At 42.7% G+C, this 22,163-nt stretch overlaps 1 protein-coding gene across 1 annotated transcript in view; it reads right to left on the bottom strand.

Moving 5' to 3' along the window:
• DNAH3 (dynein axonemal heavy chain 3) overlaps nt 1-22,163 on the bottom strand; it is a 176,080-nt gene that overhangs the window by 110,658 nt on the left and 43,259 nt on the right. Inside the window, exons 16-22 of the mRNA XM_059154472.1 lie at nt 20,933-21,117; nt 19,601-19,724; nt 16,111-16,264; nt 15,173-15,317; nt 9,412-9,623; nt 5,247-5,338; nt 784-898 (exon numbers count right to left, since the gene is read on the bottom strand). Of these exons, the coding sequence (XP_059010455.1) occupies nt 784-898; nt 5,247-5,338; nt 9,412-9,623; nt 15,173-15,317; nt 16,111-16,264; nt 19,601-19,724; nt 20,933-21,117 (1,027 nt within the window). The remainder of the gene's footprint in view (nt 1-783; nt 899-5,246; nt 5,339-9,411; nt 9,624-15,172; nt 15,318-16,110; nt 16,265-19,600; nt 19,725-20,932; nt 21,118-22,163) is intronic.

Below are 22,163 nucleotides of genomic sequence, written 5' to 3'. Positions count from 1 at the left end.
CTTGCTGAGAGAGACTCCAGTTCTTTTCCCTTGCATTGGCTCAGCTATAGTTCTTATCCACACAAAATCGAGGCGACGTGACCGTTCAAGTAAAACAATGGAGAAGTCACAAAAAGATAACATGCAGCCTGGAGGACAGGGAGATTCTCAACCTGCACCGCACGTTAGAAAAAACAGGGCAGCCTGAAAAGAAATACATTGTTTTGAGATGCTTTAAGCGTTGTTGACCAGGATGTTCCTGAAGGACAGTGGTGGGTAAGCCCTCCCTGGGAGGTGCTAATTCAACAGTCTCATTCAGTTCCTTTGCACTGAGAAAGCTTGTTGCTCTGAATGAAAAGCCCTTTCTCATTTACAAAATGCACCCTTCCTGTGGGGCCTGGAAGGAAGAATGACTGGCACATGAAGGCAGATGGGAAGAAACAATCTAATGCACAGGATAGTGATTACAGACAAGACTGCATTAAAAACTCCAAAGTTGCTAAGAGACTGATCTTAATTGTTTCCACCACAAAAAAGAAATGATAATTATGTGACATCACAGAGCTGTTCACTAACACTAGGGTGGTGATCATATTGCAATACATAAATGTATCAAATCAACACTTGTACACCTTCAACTTATACAATGTTGCATGTCAATTATAGCTCAATAAAAATAAATTTTAAAAAAAGATGTTAGGGATCCTTTCTTCCTGAGCTCTGCTGCAATTCTGAATGACTACTCTGGGTAAGCTATAATAAATGGGCTGCTGTCGGGGGCTGGGTGGTGGAACTGACACTCACAGTGTCTCTGTACTTCATGAAGTTGAATGTCATGTTAACCCAGTCTGACTTCATTTTCTCCAAGTTTTTCTCCAGAGAGTATTCCTTACTGGCGGCTGCACCAATGGGCTCCAGTCTAAAGAGAACACAGCAACAGCAACATCAACAGGAGGAGGGCAGTTAAAACACGGCAAAGGAGGAACTGCGGTTCACCCTGAAGACAAATTTAAAAGGCCCTTAATTTTACGAAAATGTTTACTATCCAACTCTAAGATGCGCCAGCTAGCTCTGATGTTTTGCAGGGTTTCTCACCCTCAGCACTAGCAGCCTGTGGGCTATATTATGGGCTGAACTGTCCCCCCTGAAATTATGTGTTTAAGTCCTAAACCCCAGTATCCTAGAATGCGAGGTTCCCTATTTGAGATAGTGTCTTTAATGAGGTAGTTCAGTTACTGAGTAACAAATAGAGTTGTTGATCACTATATTGTACACCTGAAACTAATATGTTAACTATAACGGAATTAAAATTTTTTTATTTTATAAAATTTATTTAAGTTCAATTAGCCAACATAGAGTACATCGTTCATTTCAGAAGGAGCATTCAAAGACTTATCAGTTGCGTATAACACCTGGTACTCATCACATTGAAATTAAAATTTTAAAAAAGAGGTAGTTCAGTTAAAATGAGGTCATTAGGGTGGCTCCTGATCCAATATGACTTGTGTCCTTACAAGAAGGGGAAATTAAGGGGCGCCTGGGTGGCTCAGTGGGCTAGTCTCTGCCTTCAGTTCAGGTCATGATCCCAAGGTCCTAGGATCAAGCTCGCATTGGGCTCTCTGCTCAGTGGGGAGCCTGCTTCCTCCAATCTCCCTGCCTGCCTCTCTGCCTACCTGTGATCTCTGTCTGTCAAATAAATAAATAAAAATCTTAAAAAAAAAAGAAGAAGGGGAGATTAAGATAGACATAGGCAGAGGGAAGACCATGCAAGGATACAGGAAAAAGGCAGCCTTTTGCAAACCAAAAAGAGAGGTCTCAGAAGAAAACAATTCTGCCAACGCCTTGAACTTTCTGTCTTCAGAACTAGGAGAAAATAAGTTTCTGTTGTTTAAGCCACACAGCCTATGGCATTTATTATAGCAGCCCTAATAAATGAATATAGGGTTGGAGAGGGGGCTGTCTTATCCATTGCACGACGTTTAGCAGCATCCCTGGGCTCTACTCAAAGGAGACACCAGTAGCAGACTGCCTCTGTTCCCACCTCTTGTCAGTTGTGGCAACCAAAAATGTCTCCAAATATTGTCAAATGTCTCCTAGTTGTGGGTGGCGGAGAGGTGTCCCCAGTTGAAAACTACTCCTTTAAAGCCATTAAAACAAGACCTCCTTTTCCCTCATTTGCATTTCCTCCTTACTCCAGAATTATTATTCTGACTTCCTGTTTGAATCTTAGAACTTCTGTTAACCTACACGATGGCTTTGCTCTACTTCTTGCCCTAATTATTTTTTTTCTTACATAATCTCTACACTCAACGTGGGGCTTGAACTCACAACCCCAAGATCAAGTCGCATGTTCTACCAAAAGAGCCACCCACGTACCCCTGTCCCCACCTTTTTAAAAAACCAATGCAATTTTCCTGATATGCTGGGTCCACATCTATAGACTTTCTGTACCCCAGAAAGAGGGAAGACAAGTTTCTTTCTTCATGCTTCCACACGGGGAGATGGGTCCTAAACTCAGGTGTGACCTGGGAATTGGGAAGAACCCAGAAGCCAAGTACTTGGAAGGAGAAGGAGGGGTTAGTCTCTCTGTCTCAGCACTTGTCTTCCATTGCAAACCCGACTGCAGAAGAAACAATCTCTTCTTTCCAGGAAACTGAAGCCCAGATCAAGCAAGTGATGTGCCCAGAGCCACATATGCAGCTGGGGAGTGCCAGAACCAGGTCTAGACACCAGTTCCTCTGGCTTCTAATCCAGTGTTTCTTCCTCCCCCACAATGTACCTTTTCCCCTCTCCTTGTCAGAAGGAGCAAGAGAATTATTCAAATGTGGTCAACCAAATAGGACCAACTAAACAGAGCTGAGAACCCAGCCTCATTCATGGCAGGGGAGGAGGCATATTCCAAAGCATGACTAATCAAGACCTCCGCAGCAGGGTCAGCATCCTAAATGTGGCCTTCTTGGGAGATGACCACAATGAGTGTGCATGTAGGAAATAATTAATAGAAGCAGGTGCCAACCCAGGTGGGTGTGAGACAAGGAGGCTGGCTGCATGGCTGTGCCCAAGTCACCTGACAGTCCTTAGGTCCCCCCATCGGCATACACCCGGGATTGTCGGTATAATTAAGTAAAATGTTTGGAACATGCTTTAGGACTTATAATTTTGCAAATAATTGCACAGGGGAAGGATTAATGGGTTTGGGGGTTCTCGAAGCCCATCAAGAGTTTACCTTACACAGGGGCTAAAGAAGCTGGTGAACTCTGTGCCACAGGTGATGACGCTGCATTAACTGTGGGATGGGGGTGTTGGGGGACGTCCCAGCTCACTCACAGGTAGTGGCTGGGAACTTCGATGTCAACTCAGTGCAGGTTACATGCCTTGTCTCCTAATCCCCACCGTAACTCGAATCACCCAGCTACTAGTCTTCTTTACCAGATAAGGAGACTGAGATACAGAGAGGTAAACAACTTGGCCAAGGTGCTGCCACATTTGGGTTTGTCATTGTCGAGTCCACTGGCATGGAAAGTGGCGCAGTTGCTGGGTGTTTACTTGTTTTTTTCGTCTCCTTAGATGGGTTTGTTCTTTAGGTGGTACAACACGGCTCTAGAGTCAGCCAGTCTGGGGTTAGGTCTTGGTTCTTTCAGTTACCTCTGTGACCTCTGGCTAGTTACCTAACAACTCGGATCAACTTATTTCCTCATCTGTAAAACAGGGTGATAATAGTAGCTACAACCTTGGGTTAGAGTGAGGGATTGGTGAATGTTTATTAAATTCTTAGTCCAGCATATAGCTGGTATCACTTAGAAACATCTTCAAGGGGGAAAACGTGGCCTTTTAATGAAATAACTCACACCTGGTAGAAAGGCACCTGTCTCCAGGTTGCTCCTCAAAGACAGCCTGTGATGGTGGTATGGGGGTGGGGTAGGGGTTGGAGACCATCAGAGCATTCAGGCGGCAGAGAGATTTGGGGTCTTGGGAGCACATTAGATTAGACCCATCATTCCCATGGGAATGGAGAAGGGGAGATGGCATGCATCAGAATCACCTAGAGCAGTGCTGCCCATTTGAGATCAAAGGTGAGTACCCCACTTTAAAGTTTCCAGAAGCCATATTTTTAAAAAGTAAAGAGAGGGGCACCTGGGTGGCTCAGTGGGTTAAAGTCTCTGCCTTCGGCTCAGGTCATGATCCCAGGGTCCTGGGATTGAGCCCCACATTGGGCTCTCTGCTCAGCACGGAGCCTGCTTCTCCCTCTCTCTCTCCCCCTGCCTCTCTGCCTACTTGTGATCTCTGTCTGTCAAATAAATAAATAAAATCTTAAAAAAGAAGTAAAGAGAAACAGGGGAAATTAATTTTAATAAGTTAACTCAGTATATCCAAAATATTACCATTTCAACATGCAATCAATATTAAAACTTATTATTTTGCTTTTTTCCTTAATAAGCCTTTGAAATCCAGCTCCTATTTATACTGCCAGCACCTCTAATTCAGAACAGTTTCATTTCAAGGGCTCAGCAGGATATGTGGCTGGTGGCTCCCACACTGGAAGGTGCTGACCTGAAACACTGGTTAAAACACAGATTGCAGGGTCCATACCCAGAATTTCTCATTCAGTAGACTGGGATGGAGCCTGAGAACGTGCATTTCTAACACGTTCCCATGGGATGCTGATGTAGCTGGTCTGGGGACATGCCCAGAGAAGTTGTGTGTCGAGTTAAACCTGAACCCCACTGTCTAAGAGGGATTGTAGTCCACGTAATACAGCACCTCCCATCTTCTGCCCCCAAAAAGGTGCAGACAAACCATCAGAGTCCTCAGAATATCTGGTCCTGAAAATAGCAATTCAAATAGCACCAATTCCTGCATACAGACTCCTGCATACAGGGGCATTCAGAGAAAAGGAGAAAGCAAGTGAAGAATTCTATCATTTGACTGTGTTTTTCAGATGCCTAAGGGCTCAGAGAGCCACTCTGTTTGTTTAAAAGAGGAAACTGAAGCCCAGGAAGGTGGAATGATTTTACCTGAAGTCACTCAGACCAGGGCTTGGAGCTCAGTTTCCAAGAACTTTTTTTTTTCCCCCTTTGAAATAAAATCTGACAATTGTCTAGTTACAATCTGTCATCCACTCAGCAACTGAAAGTGAGTTTCACCAGGAACTTAAGTCACCCTGAACCAGAAGGAGAAAAACAGACCAGTAGGAGGCCAGTCATATCTTGTGGGGATTCAGATACTTGGACTGAAAAGCTTCCTGAAGGGGGGAGGAGGAGTCTTACTTGTCAACGAATTTGCCGAACCCGTATTCCAGCATATTCAAGAGGCAAGTTGTTTCTGTGGGCTTTATTTCACAGCCGACAATCTCACTGATCTGCAGAAAAGAGAGGAAAACAAATGCGTGTTGTCCAAGGTAGTAGCACTGGCCAGTAGATTTTCCATGATGAGAGACGTGTTCTATCCCCACAGTGCCTTATAATAGCTGCCAGTCAAATTTAGCCATTGAGCCCTGGAAATGTGGCCACTGTGACTGAGGAACTGATTTTTAACTTTTATTTAGTTTTACCTACCTTTAATTTAAATAGCTGTACAGAGCTAGTAGCTATTGAACTGGATGGTGTAGGTCTAAAAAAAGTGGGAGGCAGCCTAGGGCCCACACTGAATTTATCTGGCTTACTGGGGATCACTGCCTATCAACACTTGCCTAGTGCCAACTTGTGAGTACCCAGGGGGGTGAAACTGGATCCTGGTTTGTTTCTGTGCTCCCAGAGCATAGTGCAAAGCCTGGTCTATGACAAAAGCTGCAGTAAGTGTTTGCTGAGTAAAAGGAGGATGTTATGAGCATATGGGACAGGCAGACCCCCCCAATTCTACAATCTGAGGAAGCTTGGAAGGAAGAAGAAACCCCCTCTGCCCAAATATCTTCCTTTCCACCTCAGCATGCTAACTTGCTGGAATGGTTAGCACTCGTTGTGCCCATTCCTATGGTGTAAATACTGCCTCGTGCATGTATTTTAACTGAAAATATCCCGGAAGGAGGTCTCACATGAAGTCACCTAACGGCTTTGAACACTTTTCTCAAGGACTGAGAGATCTGGATGAGGGTTCCATGTGCTCAAGAGTAGGAGGTCCTGAAGGATAATGAGGCTCTAGGAGAAACCTCACCTGCTGCCCACCTGTCTCTGTCCAGTCCCAGGAGGATTATAGGATGTCAGAGGGGGAAGGAATATGAGAGCTGGGTCCTGTTCTATCTCATTTAGCCATGTGTCCCTGAGGCCTGGCATTTAGTAAGAATCAGTAAGTGTTTATGGAGTGAAAGCATGCGCGAACCAGCTAATTCAAATGGCTTATCAATCGGGTCCTGAGGACACCTGGAGGACCACCAAGATGATAAAAATCATAGAAGTAATTAACATTTATTGAGGGCTTACTAGGAAGTAGGCAGTGTTTTAAGACCTTTATGCACTTATTTCATTCCCTCAATATGTTGAGGAAGATACAAATGTATTATTATTCCTGTTTACATATAAGGACACAGAGACAAAATAAGTATCTTGTCCAGCTAATAAATGGCAGAATTGTAACTTGGACCCAGTTCTGCCTAAAATTAAGCTCTTCTCCATCACATCTAGTGAGTCTCTCAGGTTGTCTATGTACAGTTCTGAAAGTTATACACTGCATAACTCTAAAAAGTACAATTCACAGTGTAGTTCACAAAAACCACATTTCCCCGAGTTGCGGAGTGCACAACCTGCACAACTGTTCCTGGTGACCCTGGACTTTGATTTATTCTCTAATACTTGAAAGTGCTCTCTCTAGACTTAAATGACATTAACTATGTGAAGCACTAGGCATAATACTTGGCCCATAGGAAAGACTCAGAAATTAGTAGTTTTTAAAAAATTCCTTTTGTTAATTACGGAGACTAACAAAGCATCTGTTTTTCTAATTCTAAAAGCCTACAGCTGCCCTGTCCAATATGGAGCCATCAGCTTCTTGTGGCTATTGAGAACTTGAAATGTGATTAGCCCAAACTGAGATGTGCTCTAAGTGTAAAAGCATACCACATTTCAAGGACTTAGTATGAAATATGTGGGAGAACACATTAACATTTTTATATTGATTACCTATTGAATAATAATATTTTGAATATGTTTGGTTAAAGGAAATATATTCATAAAATTTATTTCACCTGTTTGTGCCTTTTTTTTTTTTTTAATGCGGCTACAAGAAACTCTAAAATTAGACATATGGTTCCTATCATTTCCATTGGGCAGCACTGTCCTAGAGAGCCAGCCTTGGTACACATCAGTGTGGTTTCCTCTTAAGGTCAAATGTCACCCTGTTCATCTTGTTTTAAACCACAGTAACAACCACTTTGCTGAAATTTGTGCCCTAACCCAAGGGACTAGCCCTTCCTGCTTAAGTTCTGGGAAATGATCAGAAACCACAGCACAGCTGCCCCACACCCCATGTCCCCGGAAGATCCTGTAGCCTTAAGAACTAGAGGTGGTTTAACCTTCACAGTCCCCTGCCACAGTTAGAATTGGTGCATATAGATCTCCTGAGTTAGGCATGAGGGCGGAGAATGGCTTCCCCAGGCTGGTGGCTATCAGTGGGATGGTGTGTGGTTTGACCTACAGTGCAGGCAGGAAGGGCTCTGTGTGTATTTGGTGATCTCTCTCCTTTCTGAGCTCACTTTTAATTGTTCAGGCCCTTGGGTTTCCACTTTAGGGGCTCAATACTCAGGAGCCTCCACCCTGGGTCCAATACTCTGCTCTTATCTACAGTTTACTAATCCCTTTAACCTGACATCTCTTGCTCCATTTCCCCCAGTCAAACAGACCTAGATTGCAATTCCCTCTCTCACCACTTACTAGCTTTGTGATAATTTACTTATTCTCTCTAAGCCTCAGTTTTCTTAAAATCTGTGAAATCAGACAACGATAGTTCCTGCTTCAAAGGGCTGTTGGGAGGATAAAATGAGGGAATCCACACAAAGTATATCACACAGAACCTAGTTCATTGTTGGTGTTCAGTATGTTTGAGCTATTACTGTTACTGCTTTTTTAATTCTCGAGTTTTTCCAATCTGTTCAACTAAGTGATCTATAAATGAGAATTATGAATGTCTAGGAATGGTTCAGATTTTTAAACGTGCCCACAATGTGAGAAGAGCATCATTACAGGGAAAGCACCAGGCCGAGGAGTTTCCTGGGATGGTTGTTTAAATGTGCCACTGGTGAGGGCACTTTCTGTAGTGTCGTCTCATGGAGAGAACCCAGCATTACCAAAGGCAACTTGTCTCTCCAATCTCCCCAGCCCTCCAAATGGGTCAAAGTTCTAGTTGGGCTAGGTTCATGGGGAGAGGCACCCTAGGAGCACCTTTAAGTGGGAGCACTTCCGCTGGGGCAAGGCACGACCAGAAGTCTGCTCAGATGAACCCTCCCTTGTCCTCCATTACACTCTTTGCTTAGGTGTTGCATTTCAAGACTTCCTGGGAAATTAAAAGCAGTTCCCTTTAACAGAAAACTTCAGAATCTCTCACGTATCAAGATCTCTGTATTCCCAGAGAGATCAAAACGCTCCTAGCTCAGACTTCATTCTCTGAAAGGTAATGGGTGTGCTGTCAGCTTGGGTCCTTCCCAATGACGACCTCAGTCATGTGCGTGGCTACCAGAGAGGAATTCCAGGCCAAATCAGAGAGAAAACTGCCTACGGAGAGCCAGTCTCATCTCCACCTCCACACAGAGCAACTTCTCAGTAGAGGACGTTTCAAGGCCATGGCTAGCCCTTGAACGTGGTGATTATTTTAGAAACACAGCGCGTTTTCTTTTTTCTGCTTAGTGTTCACACCGCACTTATCACCCTCACACTTGGTTGCTTATAAAAGTCCCAACTATTTTTAGGGAGAATATTTATTATTCCCATTTATAGACTCAAAGGGCTGAAAGAAGAGTGAAATGTTATTTCTGAATATAGCCTGTTGGACACTGAGGCTCTACAGTAGAGTCAGCCCCAGCAGAAACCATCTGGCACCCTCAGGAGGCCCCCAGAAAAGGTGTGGCTCTCTCTTTTGTCTGTCCTAGGTCAAAGGACAAATCAAGGTCCCTCCCACTGTAATTCAGTGCCCTTATCGCCCTTTAGGACCCCAAGCAGCCGTTTGCTGAGGAAGGCAGATAAGGAAAGACTTTGTGGTCACTGGTTGGAGCATGCTTAACCATCAGCAACAGGGTCCCCAAAGGAAAGGGTCAACCTGTTCACGTGAAGAGGCAGACACTTCTGCCTGTTCCCTTCCTCTTCCCATTACTTCCCCCTTTAGCCTCAAGTGGAATCTCCCATTCAGAAAGGAGAAGCTTGACCCAGTATTGGTTCCTGTCTTCCAAAGGGCTACCAGGACTACGTATAGGTTGGGTATGGATTGGGCTGGGTAGGGGGTGACAGGGACCTGTTGCCAGTGCCGCTCCTTCATTCCTGGATTGCAGGAGATGCTGAGGATAGGGATGTGCTGTTTGAATTTATCAATCTTGACTTTCACATTCTCGGCTAACCGTCTGGGTGCGGGGACATCAGCTAGGGTCTTGGTCAATTTATATATCGTTCTCCACATACTCCCTATTTCTTCTGAGATCTCCTCAGCATTCAGCAAGAAGAGGGGTCCTGAAATAGAAAACATGGGATGAGGGAAGGGTTCAGACCCACCAAGTGGAGGTTAGTCCTGTGTACTTTTAAGTCCCCGAAGTTAGAATGGTGCCTATGGTATGGATATTGGAACAGGCACAGGCTGTGGAGTTGGGTCTGGATCTGAAACCTCTCCTTGGCTGATAAAACCCTAGGGGTGTTTTCCTGGAACTTTTCTAAGCCTCAACAGCGTCACCTATGACACAGGGGTGATAATGGACAGCCTGGCAGGTGATCGTGAACATTAAGTGAGCTAAGTGGCAAACACAATGCCTGGCATGTAATGCAAGTGCAGTTAGGGAATTAACTATTAGCGGTGGTTACAGATGCGATTATAGAAACAGTAAAGATGCTCTACAAATCCTGTGAAATATCAACGAGTGGCGGGTGGGGGAGTTCTTTGTACAGATCTGGCAATTTTTCTGTAAGCTTGAAATTATCTTAAGATAATTTTTAAAAAACAAGGACCCCTCATTTAAAAAAAGTACTCTAAAATATTAATTTCCTTCTCTTCCTTTTCTTCATAGGGATCTTCTAGAGTGTGGGTTTCCACAGTCAGTCAAAATCCTTCCATGCTGCTGCTTTCTTCCCCTTGGGCATTTCAAATCGGCATTAAGTCTTGCATCATGATGTTGCAAATTGATTCAGAAACACTTTTCTTTCATGGCTACTGAGACTAAATAAAGCCTTGTTAATTTCACATGCTTCATCAGCCTGACGTTTTTGAGGCGAGTAATCAAAATTTAAAACTTTTTGAAAAGAAAAAAAGAAATGTATGTAGTGTCTGGGCAATATATAAAAATAATAATACATCATGTCCAGTTTGGGTTTTTCATGGGAATGCAAGGCTGGCTTAATATTTGAAAAAAATCAAACAATGGAATAAACTATATTAACAGTCTAAAAAAAGAAAATCACATGACAATATCAATTAATGCAGAAAAAGCATTTGACACAATTCAGTATCCATTTCTGATGAAAACCTCTAAACCAACTAAGGATAGAAAGGAGATTACTCAGCTTGATAAAGGGCATCTATGTAAAGTCTATACTATCTTTATACCTTTGTATACTGGAAATACGCACAGCTTTTTACGCATCAATCATACCACAAACCAAACCCAAATAAAACAAATCCCTAATAGTTAATGGTGAAAGATGGAATACTTTTTCCCTAAGATCAGGAACAGGGCAAAGATTTTCACTCTCATAACTCCTAATCAACATCATACTTAAAGTCCTAGACAATGCAATGAGGCATGAGAAAGAAATCAGAGGCATACAGATTGGAAAAGAAGAAATAAAATGTCTTATTTTTCCGGATTTCCTGACTGTTTATATAGATGATCCAAGAAATCTAAAGAATTGCAATAATGTGGCACCTGAGCCTCAGACTCTTGATTTCTGCTCAGGCCATGACCTTGAGGTCATGGGATCAAGCCCTGAGCCTCAGACTCTTGATTTCTGCTCAGGCCATGACCTTGAGGTCATGGGATCAAGCCCCGTGTTGGGCTCTTCTCTCAGCAGGGAGTCTGCTTGAGGATTCTCTCTCCCTCTCTCTCTCTCTGCTCATTCCTGCTCTCACATGTGCATGCTCTCTATCTCAAATAAATATTTTTAAAAAGCAAAAGACAGCAATAACAAAATCTTTGCAAGGGAACAAACACATTGTAACAGAAATGAGAAGACATCTGAAAGCTCCATTAGTAGACTGGGCACAGCTGAGGAAAGAATCTTTGAGCTTGAGGATATATTATCGAAACTTCTAAAATTAAAGCAAAAATAAGATGGGGGAAAAAATGGAACAGAATGACTAAGAACTCTAGGATAACTACAAAATGTGCAACACACAAGTAATGTAAATACCAGAAGGAGAATAAAGAGAAAGAACAAAGAAAATATCTGAAGCAATGACTGAGAATTTCCTGCAAATTAATTTCAGATACCAAATCCACAGATCCAGGATAAATGCCAAAAACCATATCTAAACATACTATATTCAAACTGTAGGAAATCAAAGTTAAAGAGGAAAACTTGAAAAAAGCCAGAGGGAGGGGGAAAAGCACCATAACTTTGGAGGAGCAAAGATAAGCCATTATATTCCCCTTCTCCTCAGAAACCACACAAACAAGAAGAGAGAGGGGGCACCTAGGTGGTCTGCCTTCAGCTCAGGTCATGATCCCAGGGTCCTGGGATCCAGCCCCATGTTGGCCTCCCTGCTCAGTGGGAAGCCTGCTTCTCCCTCTCCCACTCCCCCTGCTCGTGTTCCCTCTCCCACTCTCTCTCTCTGTCAAATAAATAAGTAAAAGCTTTAAAATAAAAAGAAAAAGAAGACAGTGGAATGAAATTAAAGTATTGGGAGAAAAATCCCACCAACCTTAAAATTCTCTATCCTGAGAAATTATCCTTCTAAAGTGAAGGAGCAAGAGATACTTTCTCAGACAAACAAACTGAGGGAATTTGTTGCCAGGGACCTACCTTGCAAGAAATGTTAAAAGAAGTTCTTGAAAGAAGGAAGAGGATTTGTCAGAAACTCAGACTTAGGTAAGGAAAGAAACAGCATTAGAGATACTTTAATTTCTCTTATTCTTAGCTGATCTAACAGTAACAGTTTGTTCAAAATAATAATAGCAACAATATATTTGATGATTACAGTTTATATACAGATGACATAAATACCAGAAATGACACAACAGATGGAAGGGAGGAATTAGGGATGCTTTACTATTACAAGACATTTTTGAAATAAAGTTATATATAAACCTTAAATAGAGTCCAGCAATCTACTCCTGGGCATTTACCCCAGAGGAATGAAAACTTAATGTCAACATGAAAACTCATATATGAATGTTTACAGCAGCTGTATTCATGACAGCCTAAAACTGGAGACAACCCAAATATCCACCAATGGGGCAATGGGTAAAAAAACTGGTATATCCGGGGCACCTGGGTGGCTCAGTGGGTTAGGCCTCTGTCTTTGGCTCAGGTCATGATCTCAGGGTTCTGGGATCGAGTCCCATATTGGGCTCTCTGCTCAGCAGGAAGCCTGCTTCCCCCTCTCTCTGTGCCTGCCTCTCTGCCTACTTGTGATCTCTCTCTGTCAAATAAATAAATAAAATCTTTAAAACAAAACAAAAAACAAACAACTGGTATATCCATACGATGGAATACTATCCAGCATAAAAGGGAAGGACCGATGCTTATAACCAATAACTGGGATGGATTTCTAAGTAGTGTGCTGTGTGAAGCAAGCACTGTCAAAAAGTTACATACAATATCATTCTGTTTGTGTAACAATCTCAAAAAGAGGAAACCATTGTAACAATGAAGAGCCCAACAATACCAGGCACTCTGGCTGGGGGTAGAGTGTGACTACAAAGTGGGCAGTACAAGGAATTTTGCTGAAGTGATGAAACTTCTGCCTCCTGATTGTGGTGAATCTATGTATATGTTAACATTTATAGAACTGTATGCCAAAAATGTCCTTTCTGCTGTGTATGATTTAAAATTAAAAAATTAAATGCAAAACAATTTTTAATACAATATCACTTTCTAATAAAAAGACTTGGTAAACTATAAAATATTTCCCTAACACCATAAAAATTTTGTATCTCAAACCAAAAAAAGCAGCATGTTTAAAGGTGACACTCTGTAAGAGCTCCCATTAAAATAAAGAGTAAGGGCGCCTGGGGGGCTCAGTGGGTTAAAGCCTCTGCCTTCGGCTTAGGTCATGATCTCAGGGTCCTGGGATCTAGTCCCGCATCGAGCTCTCTGCTCAACAGGGAGCCTGCTTCCTCCTCTCTCTCTCCCTGCCTCTCTGCCTACTTGTGATCTTTCTCTGTCAAATAAAAAAATAAAATCTTAAAAAAAAATAAAGAATAAGATGAGGGTGTCCATTAGTACCACTGTTTATTTTGGAAGTGCTAGTCAACACAGAAGAGTGAATTTTAAAAAGGGTATACAAACAAATAAATAAGGTAAAGTAATATAATTGCATAGATATGGCTGAGTACTTGGGAAAATTAAGAGTGCTAATGAAGAGGGCCCGTATTGCATGGAGTTCTGGGTGTGGTGCATAAGCAATGAATCTTGGAACACTGAAAAAATAAAATAAATTAAAAAAAGAAATAATACAAAGAAAGGCATTAGTGAAAATGAAAATTTTTTAAAGAAAAAGAAAAATAGGGACGCCTGAGTGGCTCAGTTGGTTAAGCAGCTGCCTTCGGCTCAGGTCATGATCCCAGTGTCCTGGGATCGAGTCCCACATCGGGCTCCTTGCTCGGCAGGGAGCCTGCTTCTCCCTCTGACCCTGCCTGACATTCTGTCTGCCTGTGCTCGCTCTCATTCTCTCTCTCTCTGACAAATAAATAAAATAAATAAAATCTTAAAAAAAAAAGAAAAAGAAAATTTAAATATCAAATCAGCAATAAATAAATAAAAAGAAATTGGCAAAAACCATTTTCAAAGCTTTTACTCCCAGGTTTGTTAAGGGTGTGAAGAATGGGTACTCTTAGATACTGCTAGAAGAGCAATAAATTAAAACACAACTTTTCTAGAAGATAGTTAATAACAAAAAGTTTTTAAAATTCTAATTAATTTTCATCCCATGATCTTTGATCTAGCCATTTCACTTTTTAGGAATTTACCTTAAGAAAATGATAATTGTACCCATTACACTGGTGACAAAGATGTTCACCACAGTTGTGCTTATTATAACACTGAAGTGGTGCAAAAAAATTTCAGGCTTAGCTTTACAGGTCTCAAGAGTTGGTCCTCTGCTCATATACACTCTCCCCAGGAGACATCATCCATGGCTTTTCATTGTAATCTACACTCAATCATTCCCCAATATAAGTTTCCCCCCAAACATACAATTTAACTTCAGGCTGATATCCTCATGTTCCCATTGGGTGTTTGCAGACACCTTGAACCTGGTATATTCAAGCTGATGGGTCTTTTTTCCTAACAAATTTGTCATTTCTCTTATTCAGTGATGGCAATATCCACCAAATTACCTGGGCCAATAATCTGAAAGTCACCCTAGGTTCTTCCTTTTCCCTCCCTGACACCTGCCCCCTATCAGATCAGTCATTAAGTCCTGTTGACTCGACCCCTCCATCCCCACCGCCCCACTGCCTCCAACCTCCTCTTCTTTCTAGCCTCTAGGATCTAGAGAAAAAAGGAGTAGTTTACAGATAGATGTCTCTGGCACTCTGGCCCTTCTTGGAACAGCACAGTGATGGAAATGCTATCTTATTATTCCCCCTCTCTACAATCCATGGTCCTGGGCGGCTTCCTCTTCTGTTATACCCTGGCAATAGGTCTGGCACTTCAATTCCCACTTTCCATCATTATCACATTAGAAAAATTTGACTGTGGGGATGCATTAAACCAGACTATAAGAATATGATAAAAAAAAAAATCTAGCTTAAATCTGAAGTTTAAACCCTATTCTAGAACAGGCTGGGTTGGACCCATTGCCCCAGCAGCCACCATGTCCCAGTAGACTGAGCCCGAGCGTACCGTACCGTTCATCCACTCCTCTGACTTGATGCTAAACTCGTAGGTTGTCAGCCACAGCTGCTCATAAGGCACTTTGTTGCTGATCAAGGCTTGCAGGAGAGGGAAGGTACTCTTCTCCTTTTCCAACAGCTCTTCCTCCTTATTGATCAACTGCAGGGCAAAAGGGTTGCTGTTTACTGGGTGGGTGGTTTTCTGAACCCTCGAAGCCCCCATGGCAAAACCCTCAGTGCTTTGGAAACCAAGTTGAGGAAGACGTTCATTCATTTGGAGAGCAAGAGAGGAAAGCAAGACATGGACCCAAGTCAGAAAGTCCCTCCGCTACCTCTGAGGGCTGGGATTGCTAAGATCTAGCAGGATGAAGCTCTAGGATAATTTTCTACTTGCTCCATCCTCTTTAATCCTCCTCTACCATATCCGTATCCCCATTTTTGCAATTTTCATATATGTATTTTAGTTGTTTACATGATGCTGCCCCCTTCTTATGTTGACTTGCCTCAAAGATAAGAACTTTAATGGTTAAACAACTTACTAGTTGACCTTCAGGGCAATTTACTCAGCTTCTCCCAGCCTTAGTTCTCTTATTTTAAACAGGGATAAATGGGGACAATCACAGTACCTACTTCAAAGGTCTGTTAGGGGTATTTAGGGATATATCACACAAGAGCCCTTTGTACATTGCTGAGCACATAATAAATACTCAGTGTATGTGAGCAATTATTCTATTGTCATTTCTTCTTTGCGTACGCAATGACTAACAAAAAAGCTGATATAATGTAGGGTTGCAGGAAAACGTAGTTGAAAGCACCAATGAAAAGAATTGGTTAATTCACCCATCGACACTATCCACCTGACAGGTGATGTTAGGAAAACACAAAATCAAGAAGCAGAACCAACAGGGCAGGACAGTCATAAGTCTCCAACCCCAGACCCCAAGACCCCAAACCTCAAATTCCATCAGGGCTTGATCTAGGTTCTTTGAAAGCTCACTAAGCTTTTCAACATTGTTCTTCATTTCTTCTGTGCTCATCACTTCACGTTTCCTAAACCCATCCAGTTCCTTGTTGTAGCTTTCAAGTTTCACCTCAAATTCTGAGCACCTAAAAGCAAAGGACAGACCAATCACATTTGGACTTTCCACTTTTGATATTCAAAATATCAGCAATTGCTCACCCATATTCAAGCCTGGGGAGAATCTGATCCTCTGATCTTCTATATATCATATAGACTAATATATATATATATATATTACTTAAAATCCTACTTCCCAGAGATGTCTGCTGTGACCCTATTGATGATTAAACATTTCCACATATTTACCTGTACGAGTAAATATATATATGTGTGTGTGTATATGAAATCTATATAATACTTATCCTATACAAAATGTATATATATATACATGCTATTCAGTCATCCATTAGGTATTTATTATTAAGGGCTCGATACATTCCAAGGACTGGTCTAGGCATCAGGGATACATTTGTGATATATATTATTAAGCTCTCTATCCTCATGGAGCTTGTATTTTAGTGTGGGGAGACCTAGATAAGAAACACATGGATTGGGACGCCTGGGTGGCTCAGTTGGTTAAGCAGCTGCCTTCGGCTCAGGTCATGATCCCAGCGTCCTGGGATCGAGTCCCACATCGGGCTCCTTGCTCGGCAGGGAGCCTGCTTCTCCCTCTGACTCTGCCTTCCACTCTGTCTGCCTGTGCTCGCTCTCGCTCGCTCTCTCTCTGACAAATAAATAAATAAAATCTTTAAAAAAAAAAAAGAAACACATGGATTAATGGACGGGTAGGTGTGTGGATGGATGGATGGATAAATTTATACACAGATAAAGATAAAATGAGTTATTCCTGATAAGCATAAAGGCTCTGAAGAAAATAAAACAGGGCAGAGGGCCTAGTGGAAGGAAACAGAGGGCTACTTTAGCTAGAATGATCAGGGAAGAAATTTTAGCAACAAAGCAAGTTGCACAATTACTTCTCCCTTTTTCTAACAGAGTAGAATATATTACACAGTGTTAAGTTGTAATTGCTTAGCACACAGTAGTTTCTGAAGTACTTTCATGTCCATAATGTATACATATGTATATATTTCATACAACAGTACAGTCATCAGTAAATAGCAGGCACTCAGAATTCTGGCATGAAATGGAATTCACTCCAATGTTCAAAGAGAGAGTTTTTAATGAAGGGACTACCTACACAGGTAAGATATGGGTAGCCTCAGAAGGAAGCTATCATGACCCATAGGGCCAAGAGAACAGTGGGAACTGAAACCACGGAGAAGCAAGAATTGTCATTCAGGAGGGATGAAGCTCCTACCGGAGCACCAGGGCCAGACGGGGAAGAAGAGGGGAAAAAGTGATCACTGTCCAAACTCCTGAGGGCTCTCCACTGGGGGAACCCTGCCTGGATCCAACAGTCAAGGGAGCCAGTGGCTTGGGTTTTAGTCAACCAGGCACTGTGTAGACAGAGGAGAAAGAGGTGCAAGAAGGAACTGGGTGGGGTGTGGTGGGGGACAGCAAGTGGAGAGTAGTGTTGAAGCCAAAAATTAATGTGGGCTTGTAAAATAGGTCAAATTTCTTGGAGAGGGAATGAGGTTGGCTTCATAGAAAATGAATGAATAAATGAATACTTCTCAGCCCCCCTCACACGTCATTCTCAGGATTAACGCAAAAATGATGGATGTGAGGTTTAAATGTTCACCAAAGAGAAGGCTGAGGCCAGGGCTTCAGGTTATTCTTGGAGTTCCTCCAGCGCTGAATGAATCTGCTGTGGAGAGCCTAGGAACAAGCTGGGCCATTGGTGAGAGTCACCCCTCCAAGAGGGGATGGCCAGTGCCCTTCTCCTCTCATTGTAAGTGCCAGTACTCATTTCTCCCAGGGTCTTTCCTCACTCCTCCGAACTTTAACAGCACTTACTGCCTCTAAGCAGTCTTGCAGCACTGTTCCAAAAGTATGCTTGCAAGGTCGTGGTTTAGAAGTGAAGCATTAAAAAAATGCTTTCTCCCCAAAGAAGTTATTACCCAAAGGATGAAGGAAGTAGACAGATTCTGAATGCCTACCAGGTGCTGGGTACCACTCAGGCACAATCTCAGGTCATCTCATTTCGTCCTTCTGCACAATGACAGCTTCTTACATAATGAGATGATTTGAGATGGGCTCTGTTGACTCATTTTCTGGATGAGGATACGGAAGCTCAAAAAAATGAAGAAAATCTTGCTCCTGTTCATCTAACCTACAGATAGGTTCCATGGTGGGGGCTCTTCATAAGGGGACATGGGGTAAATGGGAATGCTGTACTTTCTTAATTTTCCTGTGAATTTAAAACTGTCCCAAGAAATGAAGTCTATTAATTAAAAAATATCAGTAGCATCCATTTGGCCTAAAGTTCTGGGTAGAGAGAGAGAAGAAGGCTGCTGGAAGAAAAACAATTGTGTGCAGGCAATTGTGTGTATACACACACACACACACACACACACACACACACACACACACAATTTTTGTTGTTCTTACTGTTTTTTCTGGATGGCAGACCTAGGCCATATTCTGAAGGCGGTGAATAAAGAGTTTTCTCCTTCAGCCCAAACTCCAATTCTGGGTAGAAATCCTGCTTTTATCCATCCTGGCTTTTATCTACTCTTTTCCTTTCTTGGGAGTATTTGCTGGGATTATAGGACCTAAGGCTGGATGGGTTGGCGGGGGAGTGTCTCATGTGTGAAGGGGATAATAATGGGAATGACTCCACAGTTACAAACCAAGCGTCACAAGCTGGGACGGCCAGGCGTGCGTGTGTGACTTCCCCACCCACATGGTACTTGGCCCTCTTCACTTGAACATTGTTTGATTTTTCAGTAGGTCTATATTTTCTCTGCCACTGGACTGAAATCTTTATTTAGCAGCCAAACACACTTACCTGTCCAGAATACAGCACAGCACATAGTAAAAATCCATAATAAATACCGGTTGTATTGACAAATAATGGATGAATAAATGATGCGGTCACATGAGCACTGAATAAAACCCCAGCTGCCGAACGGGCCACGTCTCAGCCTCCTACCATGCCTCTATTATCCCCATCTTGCTGCTCGCAGATCTGCGGTCTGCAGTATAAGGCTGACGATTTTGCTATGATTACTGCGAGGCCATTATTCTGTGCCACTATTTTTGTCCTTTTCTACCTGCACCGCCGAATTCCAGTTGTTCAAGGCAGGGAGGGAAGGCACTGGCAGGGTCACGACAGTGAAGCAGGCTTAAAGAGAGCATCTCTCAGTGGGAAACAAAAGGAAATCCCCTCTCCACCAGTTGTCTTCAGCCTTCACCCACACCTTGCGGGGGGTTGGGGGGGCTCTGAGCAGAACCAGAAACCCGCAGCGTGTTATCAAGCTGGGTATCGTTTCTGGAACAACCTCACACTCTCTCTGTACCTTTTAATGAGGTCCATCTCGGCCTGATCCCTCTTGTTAAGGAGCAGGTTTCGGCTGTTTTCAAAGATATCTTCGATCTGGTCTGGCCAGAGGAACAGAGTGCTGTTCAGTTTGATATCCTCTTCTGCAAAACACATACAGTCTGCTCCAGGACACTGCTCATCATAGGTCAGCATGCGGGGAATTAATTTGGCAGAACGAGAGGTTAACGGAAGTGCGTGAGGGCGTGGCTATGAAATATGGGGCCATTATGGATTAGTGATAGCCAACATTTACTGAGCACTTTCCAAGTGCCAGGCTAGAAGGACAAGCGCATCCTTGTTTTCACAGATGGGAAAACAAAATTGAGCCAGGTAGCCAAGTAGTCACCGCTAGAAGACAGCTAGAAGGCAGCAGAGACCATTTCAGACCCAGCCTAACCAACGCCGAATATTCTAACCACTATACTCACTGCTTTCCCAGGCTGGGTCTGAGCAGGGTAGCCTTGGGCTCAAGTTCCAGTTCTCCTCTTTAAAAACTGTCACCTCTTCTGAGTCCCAGTCTCCCTTTTGGTTAAATGTCAGTAATAAAATCGGTGCCAGATGCCCCACGCATCCTAAGGCTCTGGTCAGCTGAAATGTCCTGGTTCCCTCTGTGCCCTTGCGAACTTAGGAAGCAGAGGTCCAGTGTGTGTCACAAGGTCAAGGGCACAGCTCATGAATGTGCAGTTTAGGGCACTGTTTTCCACTCCCAGTCCCTATGTCTCCCTCCCATCACCCTTGCCCCCAGACACCATGTACACTAGGTAATTCACAGATATTTTGAGATGGAAGAAAGATCTGAAAACTTGGCTTGTGGATAGTGTCTCAGTTTTTCCTTCAGAACCTGATCCCTACAAAACTCTACCAGTAAGCCTTACAGGGCTCTGGCCATTTCTTTCCTTTTAAGATATGCAGGAGCATGAAGGGAAGTGTCCTGGCCTCTCCTCAAAGGCAGGACTGTATTAAGACTATAGATGAATGAAATCTATCCATCTATAAAAGGACTCTGCATTTGGAAGTGACTTTTTCAGAAACACCAGCCAAAAGATATCAAGAGAGGCATCTAAGAACTCATCAAATCCTTAGATACTTCTCATGGTCTAACAATAAGATCCCCTTGGCTTGATTAGAATTCCTATGGATAAGAGCATGGAATTCGTGCCTCTAACATTCTGGGGATGCTTGAAAAGCAGCTCTCCCGATATTGACATTGAAATGGTAGGACTGCTAACTCCCCTTCTTAACTCCTTATCTCAAAAAATATAGATATACCTATACATTCGCATATAAATCTTTAGGGTGTTGGACTTACGGGGCAAGACTGCATAGTCCATCAGAAACTCCAACCGTTCAATCGCATCTCGAAGTTGCCTCCTGAGTTTGAACACGGTGACATCACTGGATTTCTTTAAGAATTCAATGAGGGATACCAGCTCCTCCGTGTTGGCAGGAATCTCACTGACTTTGTCTGCGATGGTGTTGTACTGATTACAAATGCTACAGAGAGAGAAAAAGCTACTCTCACCATTATCCTCTAAAATCACTTTCTTATAAGATCCATTATGCTAAATAGGCATGATTCTTATTTGGAGACTAGAAAAATGGTTTCTAACTTTTCTCTACCTGCAGATCTGTGATGGGTAATATTTACATGCACGCTACTCTTCAAGCAAAAAAAAACCCCAAAAAACAGTAATAAAAGAAATAATAACTCATGGGTTTACTATGTGCCATGCCCCATTCTAATCACTGGATATAGATTAGCTCATGTAAGCTCCACATCAATTCTTAGGTGTAGGGACTATCACAACCAACATTTTTGGATGGAAGAAAGTGAGGCTGAGTCACTTTATCCAAAGCAACATGGTGTGGAGGGGTCAGAGACAAGATGTGAACTTGGTTCAATCGATTCCAAAGCTTGTTCTCTTAACAAATGCACCATGGGTAGAACCCAGATTTAGACCACAACAATATGAACAGCACCACCACCACCAATAGCGACTCCTCGACTTTTATGCTGAAGTAGAACACTAAGTTAATTGGTAATCACTACTCTTCAAAGTACGGCAGCAAACTTATCCTCGTGTGCTGGAGGTAGTTCCTGGATGGCAAAAAGAAACTGACATTCAGCCACTGGGACCTAAATCGAACTGCCCACTTCCCAGACTGGAGACAATGAGAAAAGGATACTACTCAGTATAATTCAAACACGCTCTAATTTATGCAAAAACCAATGAGGAGGGACGCCTGGGGGGCTCAGTTGGTTAAGCATCTGACTTCAGCTTGGGTCATGATCCCAGGGTCCCTGCTGAGCAGGGAATCTGCTTTCCCTCCCCTTCTGTAGCTCCCCCTGTTTATGCTCTCTCTCTCTCCCACACTCTCTCAAATAAATAAATAAAATCTTAAAAAATGATGATTTTCATCCATATTTTAATTATAATTAGGAACAAATGATCTGCAATACATCCATTCCTAACAGAGTGGCCCTCAAGAAATGTTAGCGATAGCTACCACAGTTTTTGTCATTAGTAAATAATCATTAT

This window comes from Mustela lutreola, chromosome 17 (genome assembly GCF_030435805.1).
Source record: "Mustela lutreola isolate mMusLut2 chromosome 17, mMusLut2.pri, whole genome shotgun sequence".
In the NCBI taxonomy this organism is placed as follows: domain Eukaryota; kingdom Metazoa; phylum Chordata; class Mammalia; order Carnivora; family Mustelidae; genus Mustela; species Mustela lutreola.
Note: the sequence above shows the minus strand (reverse complement) of the source record. Positions and strands in the feature narration are given on the sequence as shown.